Source organism: Prinia subflava, chromosome 15 (assembly GCF_021018805.1).
Source record: "Prinia subflava isolate CZ2003 ecotype Zambia chromosome 15, Cam_Psub_1.2, whole genome shotgun sequence".
Lineage (NCBI taxonomy): Eukaryota > Metazoa > Chordata > Aves > Passeriformes > Cisticolidae > Prinia > Prinia subflava.
The window spans coordinates 3,012,767-3,026,551 of NC_086261.1; the positions used below are offsets into that span (position 1 = coordinate 3,012,767).

A 13,785-nucleotide genomic window follows, 5' to 3' on the forward strand; every position below is an offset into this window, starting at 1 on the left:
GGAGGTGTCCCTGCCCATGGCAGGGGTGGCACTGGATGAGCTTTAAGGTCCCTTCCACCCCAAACTATTCTATAAGGGTTTTGTCCAGATTTACTGGTAAAAAAATCACATTACAACTCATGAGACATCTGAACTCCCATTTGTGGGGGCATTTTGAGTCCCAAATGCATTACAGAATCATGTACCCCAGAGATGGGAACAGGAGTAGAAGAGACAGACAAACATTGAGAGAAAATGTGTAAAGTGGTATTATGTTATTAAAACATTACATTAGAAATAAACAGAACATAAACCCAAAATAGGTTTTAACCAGGTTTAACTTTTTTCTTTTTTTTTTTCTTTTTTTTTTCTTTTTTTTTTTTTCAAATTCAAATTGACCCAAAGCAAAAACTTACATTGCAAAGGAAGAACAAAATACATGATGGTATTGGTAACACAGCATTGCATGGAAGCTGCACTTGTGGGCAGGTTTTTTCCTCCAAACCAGCCTATCCTGGTAAAGATGCCACATCTTTTCTTTTGCCTCTGGGTATTTATCTGAAGAGTTTGTCCAGATGTGTTCTCCTATGATTGCCAACCAGAGCCAGAAAAATGAATTTTCCACGCTATTCCAAGGAAGCCAGAGTTATTCCAAGCATGAGTGATAGTGAATTTAAAAAAAAATTAAAAAAAAAAAGAAAGAAAACAAACCCAAAACAAAACAAAACAACCCACTCGAGCTTTTCAAACTAACAAGTATTGTCTATAATGTAAATAGTTTAGAAATATGGTAATTAAATAATCTAAAAAACACTCTTACTCTGCTGTACATTTATAAACATAAATATTTACAAAAACTTTCTGCTTTGTTTTAAAGGATGAGGTTTGCAGTTTGTTAATGATCAGAGTCTTTTGCTCATATTGATTCTTTGGTGTGTTTGCCAATTTTTTAAGGTTTATTAAAAGTGTTCAACTGTGAATTTTAAGGTAACGGAACGAGGCTACATCACAAGTCTCTATTATGTATTTCTCCTTCCACATTCTAGTCCAAATGAAAAACAAAGGTCAGTTTGTTCTTCAAATTATCTGTGCACAATATTGAAAATGATAAAAAAAGAAGATCATATCCCCCCTTATTGACATTTGGGTAGGATTATCAATGAATAATCCTATTTCATCTGCACTTGAGCATGTGGATAACCAGAGATAGTGCACAGGACCATCAGCAGGTTCAGAGCCACGTGTGCTGTGGTGCTCTGCAAGAATTAAGGTAAGAAACCAGCTACAAGAGATGGCTTAGCATTGCAAAAAAAGGGTGAGGGATTCCCTCCACCCTGGGGAGAGAAGAGGATGAAAATTCATTTAAAAGAAAGCCTTTTTACTGGCCTGAAACATATGTGTGTTCCCTTTTAGATGTCAGTTTACTTAAAAGAAATAACCAAAAAACAAACCTCAAACAATAAATAATGGAATTACACATTTCTTCATTAAATAGCATTCTTGTTACCAACAAAGTCTTTCATAATTTTCTTCAGTCACAGCAACAGACAGAACAAATAATTTGCCTTAATATAGATTGCAACTAAAATATACTCTAGATTACCTTAGAAAATATTACTGTAAAAATTCAGTGGGGAAGGAGACATTGGTTTAAACCAACTTACAAGTGTAGTGAACAATACTAAGTCTGTTTTGTTGGTTTTTTTAAAAGAAAACAGTTATAAATTCCTGATTTCATGTCAGAAAACGGAAGATTTGTGTTAAAACCTGCCAGTCTGCCCTGCACTGGAGAGCTCCAGGGTTGGAATGGCTGATCTTCCCTCCACAGGGGCTGAGACTGGAGCCACGCTCGAGCTCCTGCTCACACCCCACAGCTTGTCCCTACTCCACAGATACAACCAGGAGGAAGCACTACAAGCTCTACAAGCCAGTGTTAGGCTGGACTTGCTCACCCACACTGCCGAGATGTGAACTTTTGGTCACTGCTGCAGCAGCTGCACTTGAACCGGTACAAGCTGGAGATGAAAAGGTTCAACACCCCATTCCCAACCCTCTGAGCCATGAATCTCCAAAATCCCTCATTGTTTGGAGGCCTGATGCAATGCCAGGCACAACAGGGACAGATAATCCTCCTTGCTTGCCATGGTTCTGGCGCATCCATCAGCAGTGATAAGGTTCACTCCCGGGGAGCTGCAGTCCAGGGTTATCAGATATTGAACTAGCAGACCTAAATAATGTGAATTTACCTGCCTTACCTTGCTTTTCCTATTTTTAATACTAACTATTTTGAAAGTGACAGTGTGAAACTTCAAAGCCATCATCATTCCTTCCATTTCCCACTCCAGTTGGTGCAATTGGTACGAAAGCACTCCTGCTATCAGAGGGGCTCTTTGGAGCCAGGCAGATGCCAAAATAAAAGTAGAGAACACTGGCAAGAACCTTATGCTGAGTCTGTAATGCCTTGAAAATAAAGGGAGGGAAACAACTGCACACTTTGGCCCAATCTTTTGATCAAGAAATTAATATTTTTTCCTACCATCGGAAACAAAACTCTGCAACAGATCTTTTGATACCTGGTTTGAAAGACACATTCAGTAGCCAGATTTCAGCACTCCTCTCAGTTTCTGCTTTCAGATTAACTGCAAAATTTGAATGTTCAGTGGCAGTGGGCCTTTTCTTCTTAGTCAATAACTTATGTGCACTTCCAGCTCTCTAACCTGAAACAAACTGAATTTCAGAGCAATCAAAATAACCCCCGCCCCCCGCACTGCTTTTAAAACAAAAGGGTTTGGCCAATTTACTGTTTTTATCTTCAAGTGGACACAATTTAGCTGAGAACCCGTAGATAAAAATCTCAACTGAAAGTGAAATAAAGCAGGTTATACATTCATGAAATTCAGGGAGTAACAATGAACAGCAACAGCTGCATCATTTCTGTAGTGTCACATCAACACTACAGCGAGGCAGCAGCTCCTGCTCTCACAAATAATGCACTGAGCCTAAACGAGGAACAGTGGGGGAATCACACATCAAGGGAAACTAAATCAGAGTTATTGCACAGGAGGCACTGTATGAGCAACAGAATACATTGGCTTCAAGAATTTTCAATTTGTTTCCTCTTAAGTTAATGTAAAAAATACAGAGGCTACGCCTCTCTGTAGTGTACTATGGTAAAAACAGGATTACAGACAGCCCATTCAACAGGGAATGTTGGGAAGGAGGCCCTGAATTTTCTGGGCATCCCAACTACAGTAATTAGGAAAAGAAAAATACCAAATAATGATAATAATAATTTTTTAAAAAAAAGCCAATGTATAGACCCTCAAATTGAACAGGGTAACTGCATTTTTTCCTCAGTTTCCAAATTATATTCATACAGTACCCGAGGACATGTCAATTATCCACTCTGTCCTGCAAAAATAAACACCTAGCAGAGACAGGGGCCCTAACAAACAGGGCTCTGGAGGTGTAGCTGTATCCTTTTGCAGGACTGGTGCCTTGATTTCCAAATTTGATGTTCTTGCATCACTGCTCAGCATGCCAACCCAAACCAATCACTTCCCTCGAGGGGCTGCCTTCCATCTCCACGGCAAGTCTGCACACATAATGTGAAAACAAACAAAAAACCAACAGCAATTTTGAAAATGCAATATTGTATAGAAAGCTTGGACCTTGTAAACTTGGACCAAGAAACCAAAAATTAAGACCTTCTAGCGTGTGGTATAAAAAACCCAAGGAAGTGTATACCTGCCTTCTGACTTCACAGAAAAATCAGAATTTGCATAGGATATACTTTAGGCAAGGCAACAAGCCTCTTCAGTATCTGGAATAGAACTAAACTTGCTCAGAGTTCCTCTCTTCATGGATATCAGATATCATCAAATTTGTGTTTTAAGTAGTCTTTCATGACCTTGGCAATGGGTAGTTCATCAAGTAGTTTGAGGTTTTGAAGGCCTATACACTGACGGATTTTAATTCGGCATAGATCTTGCAAGTTTCTGGGCTGTCCTGAAAAGACAAAAGGAACACATAAAAATAAAATGATCACATTTGAAATGTATTTTAAGACATCATTTACTCTGCAAAATGACAGGGGTTTGCTGTTTCCTACGAGGGAGAGGGAAGGGAAAAATTACAAGAGAATGACAAGTTAATACCCTTTAAATGAACTCAATGAACTCAAAGAATGAATCCTAAAAACATTTCTACATGCACAGAATTTTACTGATGGCAGTGTAAAGTGATTTCACCCATGTGAGGATTCCCACCAGGTGGCAACATATGCTTATGCATTGCACAACTCCTCAATTTAAATTTTGTGGATTTTTTTTCTATCCTTGGGGAAAAAACCCTCAGTCTTGCTTTTTTTTCAAACAATGAGACAGAAACTTTTAAGTTCAGCTGTAACAGGATTAGGAAGTTTCCTTAGGGAGTGAGGATTTATAAAAGTTATTCCAGGACCTTGTGGCAGAGTTAAAGATTGGGGTTTTCTTTCCCTTCTAATGAAAAAATAAAGCCTTCAAGCCTTGGATGCAGCCAAACCCTCACTGAACAGAAAGGGATGAAAATGTGAATTAACCACTGTGCACAGAGGAAAAGCTTTCCTGACATCACACAAACTCCAGCATTCCTGGCAAGGATTTTCCAAAATAATCAATTCTCTTTCAAGCTCACTCCTACCAGGGAACTACTCAAAATCAAACACCTTGAGAAACAGTTGGGGTTCGGTCCCTCTACCCAAAATAATCTCAGAAAATTTAATCAAGTCTTCTTTAATCAAGTATCTGAATGCACCCAGCAATGGATCCCAAGGAAGAAAGAGAGAAAAAGAGCAGAACAACAGACATTGAGAAATCCTGCCCCAATAAACCCTTCCAGCTTTCAGCACTGGTGCCTTTGGGCCTTCCTAGCCCAGAGATTGCACACAGATCTGTGTCTTTAATAGCCTGCCCTTAGTAAATCTGTCTAGTGTTTTTTGAACCCATTCATACTTTCAGTATCCAAAACATCCTGTGGCAACAAATTTCACAATATAATTAGGCGTTGGCTGGAAAACTACAAAGTAATTTTATTTATTTTAGATCTCCTTCCTGATGGCTTTGTTGCATGCCTGCCATTCTTTGAGTTACAAGGAAAATAATGAATAATTGTTCCCATGCCAGTCATGATTTTACATACCTTTATATAAACCTCCATCCTCCACTCATGCTCAGTACCTCTTCCCAAAGCTGAAAACTCCAATTAATAACCCCCAACATGGGAAGCACTCCAAACCTCTGAACAAACTGCCTGCCTTTGTGCTTTTTCCTCATTCTGCTACAGCTTTTCTGGAGTTATTCCAGTAACACATCAAAGCTGTGCTAATCAATATTTTGATCATCGACTTAACTGTGTAAGCCTCTTTTTCTTTATTTTTTTCTTTCCTCCAAGCCAAGACTTGGTTATGGGACCTGATGACTGTCAAATTCAAAATACTCAGCACCCTGAACAATGTAGGTGCTTCTGTTGGTAACTATAGAAATGGGCTGACAGACAGGTAGGCATTTTTAGACACTGGGATTTATCTTAAGCACTAAAATTATCCAGGGCAAGCCAGCAGAAGTAATGCATGAAAATAGTCTCAGTCTGCTTTTAAAAGAAATTAGCTTTCAAATTAAAAAATCATGAAAATTTGAGTTTCCTTTATGTAAGTTGAAAATACTTTTATTACACTTATCACCACCTAGATCTCAATTTATTTTTAGTTAAATCCTTCATCCATGACTTAGAACACAGACCAATGATTACTTTGTCCACCAGTGGCCTCCTCTTGGAAATTTTTTTTCCACCTGAAGGAAAGAATTTAGGCAACAGCAGAATGTTCAAACTTCAGGGAAAGGAAAGTTATTTTGGTAAGAAACCAAGCACTCTTAATGGTGATAAAGAAATAGTTCTGATGCTTTCAAAGAGCGTTCAGAAAGGATGCACTGCTTCAAAAGTTCACTGCAGACAGCAGCACTAGAAATGATAAAGGACTAGAGGTCTTTGTGTATTTTCTGTAGTAGAGTACACAATAAATCAGCTATGAGACACTGATTTCTGGTTTCAGAAATAAATGCCTTTTAATTAACATCCTACGTGGTTTTTGGGAACATAAAAGAACAGACAACTTAAAATACCCAGAAGAAATTGGTCATCAGTTAACTCAAAAAGACCCGACTATCAAATGTATGACATTTTCCCCTGATAAGCCTAAAAAATATTTCCTGGGAATGTGTTAACAATGGACATTTCCAGTGTTAAGCACCAGTTGCTACATCTAGTGGCTGCTGGTGTCTTAGGTCACGCCTTGCAAATTCCAGGGTTATTAATGCATTTGTGATTTATTAGAAACGGTGTCTGGAACACTTACTCATTCTTGGTTGCATCTGAATGAAAAAGAAAAAAAAATAAAGGATTACGGACCGATGTCAGTGAACCTTAGTTTGGCAAATGAAAAATGTTATTAGTAACTTGGCAAAGTGAGACAAGTTAAATGATGAATAAAGTTCTCTTCAAAAACAATTAGGAAGTAGCGACTTTGGTTATATCCTGCATCACAAGTTTGGGAAGTTACTTAGGCAAATATGCTGGAAAGGAAGAGAATTAAAAGAGAAAGAAACAAAAAAACCCACAAACATGAAAGGTACGATTGGCCTAATTACCACTATCATACAAAACAGCCACATAAAACTACTGATCACCTTAAAAACATCCCCCACATCCCTGAAGGGCCACCTTGTTGCTGTTACTCTGGATTTGCTCATTTGTTCACCAAATCATTACATACTGCTGTCAATTTATTTTGCAAGATTTAAAGCAGTAATCAAATAAATCAGAAGTATTAATTACAGGGAAAAGATGCATAGTTCATCTTTTGCCTTCCAGAGCTTGTGCTCTGTGCTGGAAGGAAAAACAGAAATTCCCTGTGTAATTCTTGTGTACAGTGTCCCAAACCTGCCAGAGAAGATTCTGCCAAACAGAAGAAATGTAAAACCTGAGCTTAAAGAATCGAGAGAAATTGCTTTTTGATTTTTTCAGCTTGGATGCACTGGACTTCAGTATATATAAAATTCAAGCATTTCCCTAAATCAGTTCTTCAGCTGCTAACAAGGTAAGTTTCTGAGCTTTCCCCCACTTAAATAATTATTTTACTTGAATAATAAAATGAGCCTTTTAAATTATTATTAAAAGATCAGCCTTTGCTGGTAAAGCAAAGGAAAAAACCCCATGTTTTAACAGCAAGAAATTATTACAATTAATCTGAATTTCCACTCAAAACTCCATTCCTTTTCTTTTTGCGGTTTCAAGATTTTTCTGGGATGATATCTGAGAGTTTGCTCCTCTATCCCAGAGGCAGACAAAACTTCCATTTAGGATTTGCTACCTGGCCAAGGAACTGTGGCACTTTTAAAACTGCTCTGCATTTACACCTGTGCCTTCCCTCTGCAGACAATGCTCCCCAAGAAATAAAACACTAACCCACCCAGTAAATCTATATTTATGGACTGTTTTTGTATTTTGTATTACTGTAAAGCTGGAAAAGGGGAATCCCTACCCATTTCCTCCACTGCAGATACAGAGCAAAAAAATACAATGCAAAAATCATGAATTGACCTTTCTGTTAACCAAGAGAAAACTTGGAAATAACTGAAATTAATACATTGTAGGCTGCAAGAAGATCCCCTCTGATGTATTGTTCTAACTACTAAAAGAAAAGTACTTTTAAAGCAAACAGTCAGTGTCATTGGTTTGAAGTGGACAGGCTGTTTCTGAAGAAATTAAAAAATGAAAAATAACATCAGTGACATATTTCAGAAGCCGCCCACAGTTTTCTCTACAATATTAATGCATCTCTCTAAAAAACCTTAGAGTGGAATTTCTCAAACTGAGCCTCTGCCCCTCCTGGGAATTCTGAAAGGCTGAAAACAGTAGCAAGAAACCATTTGGAAATTTCTTTTTAGCTACAAAGGGAACTTAAAAATAAAAATCTTCTGAAACATTTTACAAAATATGTTGAAATCAGGCTGATGTATGCTGGCAACAGCTCAGTTCCTCTAGAATATCAGGAAAAGTATTTATTTCTCCAGCAAACCCTTAAATCCATCCCTTATTTCCCAGCGGTGAAGGAATGCAGCTACTGCCAGCAATTAAACCGAGTTCTGAATTTGTTGGCTTTTTTGAGGGGGGGAAATAAAAAAGTTAATTGAATTTATCAACTGAAAACTCACACCCAGCAGCCACAAAACACACTGGGGAGGATGCACAAGAATGGGATTGTAGGGAAAGGTTGGGATCACCCAGGAAATGACTGAGGCTGAGCCGAACGGGAATTCGGCTGCTCAGGGTCTCAAGTTCTGGAAATGCACTGGCTTGTACTCTGTCAAAAACAGCAGAATAATTGGAGAGGATCTATCTGTTTGTCCACCATTCAAAACCTCAGAAAAAGCTAATATCAAAAATCTATAGGTTCAAAATCATCATATAGGTTTTAAACCATCGCAGGGATGAGTGCAGAATTACAGAGCGTTCACTGAGAGCGTGAACAAATTCCTCCAGCTCGACAGGACACGGAGAGCTTTGACTCTTTTTAGCTGGGTATCATACCAGTTATTTTAAAAGTTCTAATTTAATATTGTGTTCAGCATGCCTCTGCTAGAATGTCTGAGCCTGGCATATGTTTCCATAGGTCTCTGAAAAATAATCCCCCACAATGAGTTTTAGGTGTCTATTAAATTTCAGTCTATCTTGGCACAGAAATTATGTACTATTTCGGACTGAAAATTCCTATATGAAAAAGCAGAACATCAGTAAGGCTCAATGTCATCCTTAACAGGTGTATTTAGCAATGAAATTAAGATTTGAATATGCTTGCAAAGGTATTTTAAAAAAAAATTGTCACATCTCTGTAAATTCCATCTCACTGAAATTGCTATGGAAATTCAGCTAAGAATTTCAACACCATAATGTTTATCTATTTTTAGGAGACAGTAAGTAAAGTCCTCTGAACACCAAGACAGGCTTAAGATACACTGTTCTGCTATTTAAAAATTATTTTTGCAGAGTACAGCATAGGAGTACAAACGGGAGTAGAGGCTGTACCTTAAATGCCACATATAAAACAGTCTTTAATTTTTTTTTACAAAGACCTCTTTAAAAATTCTTTCAAAGTAAATTACTGTATATAACTACACGATATGATTCCACTACTTAATATAGTTAGATGTAGAGCAGAAAATTATAAAATAATCCCTTTATGCTAGTTCCCTGTGTAACTGGATGACAAAGCAGACCTCAATCATCACTGCAAGATTTCCAGCAGCACCCAAGGAAACAAGTAAAGCCTGAGATTCCAGTAAAGATCTTCTGTGCTATTACAAACATGAAAATGCCACTTCTTTTGCAATTATCCATGAAATAAAATATGTAGAAATCTACTTAATTCACTGTGGCACTTCTGTATTCATAGAAGTTAAAACTATGCGGAGAGAAAATTTTAAAATCTTCTTCCAGTTAAAAAAAAATCCTAGTCAAAAGTTATCTTGATTTAGCCAAGGGATAGAGACAAAGGATGTACAAGGATTTCCTTAACTTCTGTCTCAGTTATTCTGCACATTTACAGTGCTATATAAATTTAAACACAAAATTGCACTCTCTAGTCAAAGATCTGCCCTTTGAAAAATTCAAAAAAGCAATGCAGCTGCAACGTTTGTAGTTAAATTCCCTGGGTGACCTTCAGATATTGTTCCAGAACTGAAGTGAGCTCTGATACCTGCAGCCACAGCAGCCACATCTCACTGCCCTGGCCAGGGCATTCCCTGCTCACAGCCTCTCCTGCTCTCCTGCTCCTCAGTTCAACACGGGCTATGGGCAGGGGGAAGTTTCCAAGCTTTTCTAAAATTCCCTTCTTTAAAGATCCTAATTGAGATCTCTAGTATCTTGAAGTTTATTTAAGCCCTTATGTATTTTTCTAACTTGCATTTTTTTTTCTACCTCCCACATTTGTTTTATAAGTTTTAATATTCTCAAATCCTATTCAACTTCAAAATAAATCATTTCATCCAGGGCTGTGATTGCACGCTGATTTTATAAATATATACACTACCAATGAAATTCTCTATGTATCTCTATCTTCACATATTTCATATACACACATCTCTATTTTAATTTGCATTAGGGCATTCCAAACTTAACACATTAACACTCCTGAAGAGGCAGGTTCATGTGAAAATGGAAACATTTACATTGCTCCAAAGCAACTCTTTATCAAGTGATCTTAAGTACTCTGATGGCTGCCAATAAATGTTTTTTGAAATAGGAAAGTGTAACACAGATAAGGAGAAGGAAGGTAATTAATAAAATCATTGAGCAGTTTTCATTATCAATATTTTTCTTTTTCCAGGGAGACTTTGCTTATTTTTATATTGTAAAAAAGAGAGAGGGGGAAAAAGAAAAACACACAAGTCTGAACACCAAGTCAACAGCAGACTCATGGTCAAAAACTCTGTTGTTCCTAACTTCCAGCTTTGTGCTTAAACACTGAAACACAACTATAGAATAACTTCCTCTTGGAATTATTCTAGGAGCAAAGGAATCTCTACCTGTAACCAGGAAGAATATCAGACCTTCAGGGTCAACCCCCAAAATCCAATATCTTCTTGCAGACTCTCAGGGCCAATACTGAGTATTTCTGAGAGCTTGGTCTCTTGCCTGTTATTCCCAACCGGGGACCTGGGCTAAAGGCTGCCATTATTACCGATTACAATACCTACCAAAACAAAAAGAAATTCACAAATGATCTTTTCTGAGAAACTGAAACTGTACAAATATGTTTTCCAAGTATAAAAAACCCCAGCTATTTACATCTTACATGTAGGCTACTAAATAGTATCCCATTTCTATGCAGCATGCAACTGCTTTCACTTGAAGACACAGATCGGTTTGATAACTTTGACAATTTATAACTATTCATCTTTAGCCTTAAAAATGTTAATCTACTGTAAAAATAAAAACTATTTCTTGTTTTTTTTATATCAAATATACTCTTCAAAACTTCAGATGCAGATATAAAACTTACAGCTATGGATTTCTATATAAAGCACTTAGTATAAGATTCAAATAAACTGAAATTCCCGTTAAGCCCCATGAACAAGGCACTGTTGCCAACCTCAGAAGAGTTTCAGGAAGAATTCCAATAGAAGAATTGTCTAAAAATTTCATAATTTTTTTTTCTAGAAAATACATATTGCAGTAGACTCATAAACAAGATTCTTCCCCAAAGTGCTACAGCACGAGATCTCAACAATTCCCTGTACAGTCAGACTTAACTGGGAACTGCACTACCAAAATGCCAGCTTGCTCTTTATCCATCTCATCTCTTATACAGCATCTTATTAAAGTAATTATTCATGAAAAGCAGGGAAGACAGTGTTTGGATATTTATAAAAAGGGCAGCAGAGTTTGTTTACAGTGGTTTGTAAACATATTGATAATTATTTTGCTCAGAAGCACAGAGCTGAAGTGTTTTTGTCAGCACTGCTTTCCCAGCTCTCCCTCTAACAGCACAAAACTGGGACAGTTCCAACCCTGTTACACTGGCCACAAATTAAAGCTCCTTTTTTTTTGTAGCAGAATTTACTTCTCACTTAACATCAAACCCCTAAGGTATGGAATCTGCAAGCTGGAAGTTACAGTACCTGTTTCCATTTGTCTTTAGACACTGAGGAAACACGGAGCAGCCTAAGCTTTCATGCTTCCTGATACATCCTAAGACTGGAAAACTGCAAATCTGGATGTTATAATGTCTCCTAAAATCCCTGACACTGCAGCTATACAGTGAGAGGTTTCCAAAAAGGAAACCAGAAAGAAATGTGTCTGAATGAGAAGGGGCAGGCAAATTAAACCAAAATTGCTAATTGCTTGTGTTTCTTATCAACTTCTACCTTTCCAGAAATTCTCTTTCAATTTCAGATATGAACCAAAACAACACCACAAATCAGGCAGAAAAAGAAAGGAAATTCCAAATGCTTATTGGTGTCAGCTACTGACAGCAGATCTCAGCTGATTCACTTCCAGCCCACACGGACTTTCAGTTTCTTTACTGAGTATATAAGTTATCTAATTCTCATTAAAAATTTACCACATTCAAAAAAATAAAAGGAGCTGCAGGGGACAAGAAAAAGGATCTATGAAATACCCCATCCTCTGCAGTGCAGAGATCATTCTAGCTGGATGATAATTTACCAGGCCATCTTAACATGTTTGAATTGGCAAACTGCTAAATGCTTATCAGCAATTCCTAAATGCTTTAGGCAATGCTATGAATATGAAACATCAGTGCAGCATTCCATGTCGAGAGAGGAAAACTTTCAGTAGATCCAGTACACCAAAAACTGGCAATCCAAAGTGATCCGGATATTAGGAGCCCGGCACTTTTTCTAAATATCAGAAGTCACGATGAGTTAAAATCTCTCGTATTTCAAAGACATCAACAAAATCAAATCAAAGCTACACAACCCCTTCAAGCTCAGGAATGAACTGTGGCATTTTGTTGTCTGGTTTAGGGGAGGGAAGGAGGGAATGTGGGAGAACACAAAGCAGCCAAAGCTCTTTTCTGCCCTAGTTGTAGTGCAGATGAAAAAGCCATCAACTGCCAAGGATTTGCATGGCAATAAAAAAGCAAAACAAAAGACACTAAAAAACCCCTAAACAAACAACAAAATCAAACTCAAAACTCTTATGTTTTCTGGCTAAGGCCAGAAATAAAATGAGACTTTACAGTTCACTCTTTTAAAATAAATGCTTCCCATAGATATTCAAACAAAACTAATTTAAATGAGATACACTTAACATTAGCACCTTTGCCGAGTAAGAGATTCCCGGTATCACAATCCCTTCACCTTCCCAGAAATTTCCTAGTGCATTTAAATAGCATCAAGGGGCAGAGAGGAAGAACTTTTTTTTTTTTCTGGGGCTAAATTCAAAGAAGGCTTTTAGAGGACATTGCGTCCTGCGATTAACTTCTCTTACATACATACTTGTCACTTCTTGTAAGAAATCCAGACAGGGTCGGCTACTTCCAGAAATACTTATTGAAACAGCCAGTGGGGTCTGTCCTTCATAGTTCCTTGTGTTAGTGTCTGCTCCGTAATTATACAACATTTGTGCACAAAGCACATCATCTCTAAGAGCAGACAAGTGCAAGGGCGTCTGTCCGTCTTCCAAGCGCCCCAAGTTCGTGTCGGCCCCTCTCTGGAGGAACATGCGGCAGTACGAGTGATTGCTTTTGATCACAGCGTATCGCAGCAGGAAACCGTTCTGAATGTCGATGTTGGCATTGTGGTCCAGGAGGATTTTCACACAGCTCGACCTCTCCCGGATAATGGCCAGCTGGAGGGGTGTAGTACCTTTATCACTGAGCGGATCAACCTCAGCCTTGAACTCCAGCAGGAGCCTGACAAAGGAGTCCCTGCCGTAGTGAGCGGCGACGTGCAGGGGCGTCCAGCCGTCGTTGCTCTTGGCGTTGATGATGTCGCTCCTGTAGTCAGACTCCAGCATGAGGCGCGCGATCCTCGCCCGGCCGTGCATGGCCGCGTAATGCAGGGCCGTGAAGCCTCCAATTAAGTCCTTAACTGTGGGATCAGCTGAAGTTAAAATAAAATTGAAAAATAATTAGAAGGAGTTATGGTAATCCAGCATCCAGCACTGGAAATAATTTTTTTTTTTTTTTTTTTTAAATTCAAACAGTAATTGCTAGTCTTTCCAAGCATAGCATGACAGGATTTTTTG

The 13,785-nt window shown here is 38.1% G+C and overlaps 1 protein-coding gene across 3 annotated transcripts in view; it reads right to left on the reverse strand.

Moving 5' to 3' along the window:
• Positions 1-224: 224 nt before the first annotated feature.
• Positions 225-13,785, reverse strand: part of ASB7 (ankyrin repeat and SOCS box containing 7) — a 29,512-nt gene continuing 15,951 nt past the window's right edge. Inside the window, exons 5-7 of one of the 3 annotated variants that reach the window (XR_010082364.1) lie at positions 13,035-13,640; positions 10,599-10,765; positions 3,851-3,987 (exon numbers count right to left, since the gene is read on the reverse strand). Coding sequence is in view for 2 of the 3 variants with exons in the window: in XM_063412444.1 (XP_063268514.1) it covers positions 3,848-3,987; positions 13,035-13,640 (746 nt within the window). In the remaining variant the exon portion in view is untranslated. Of the gene's footprint in view, positions 3,988-4,030; positions 6,387-10,598; positions 10,766-13,034; positions 13,641-13,785 lie in introns of those variants that run through there. The other 2 variants (XM_063412444.1, XM_063412445.1) reach the window with 2 other exon arrangements.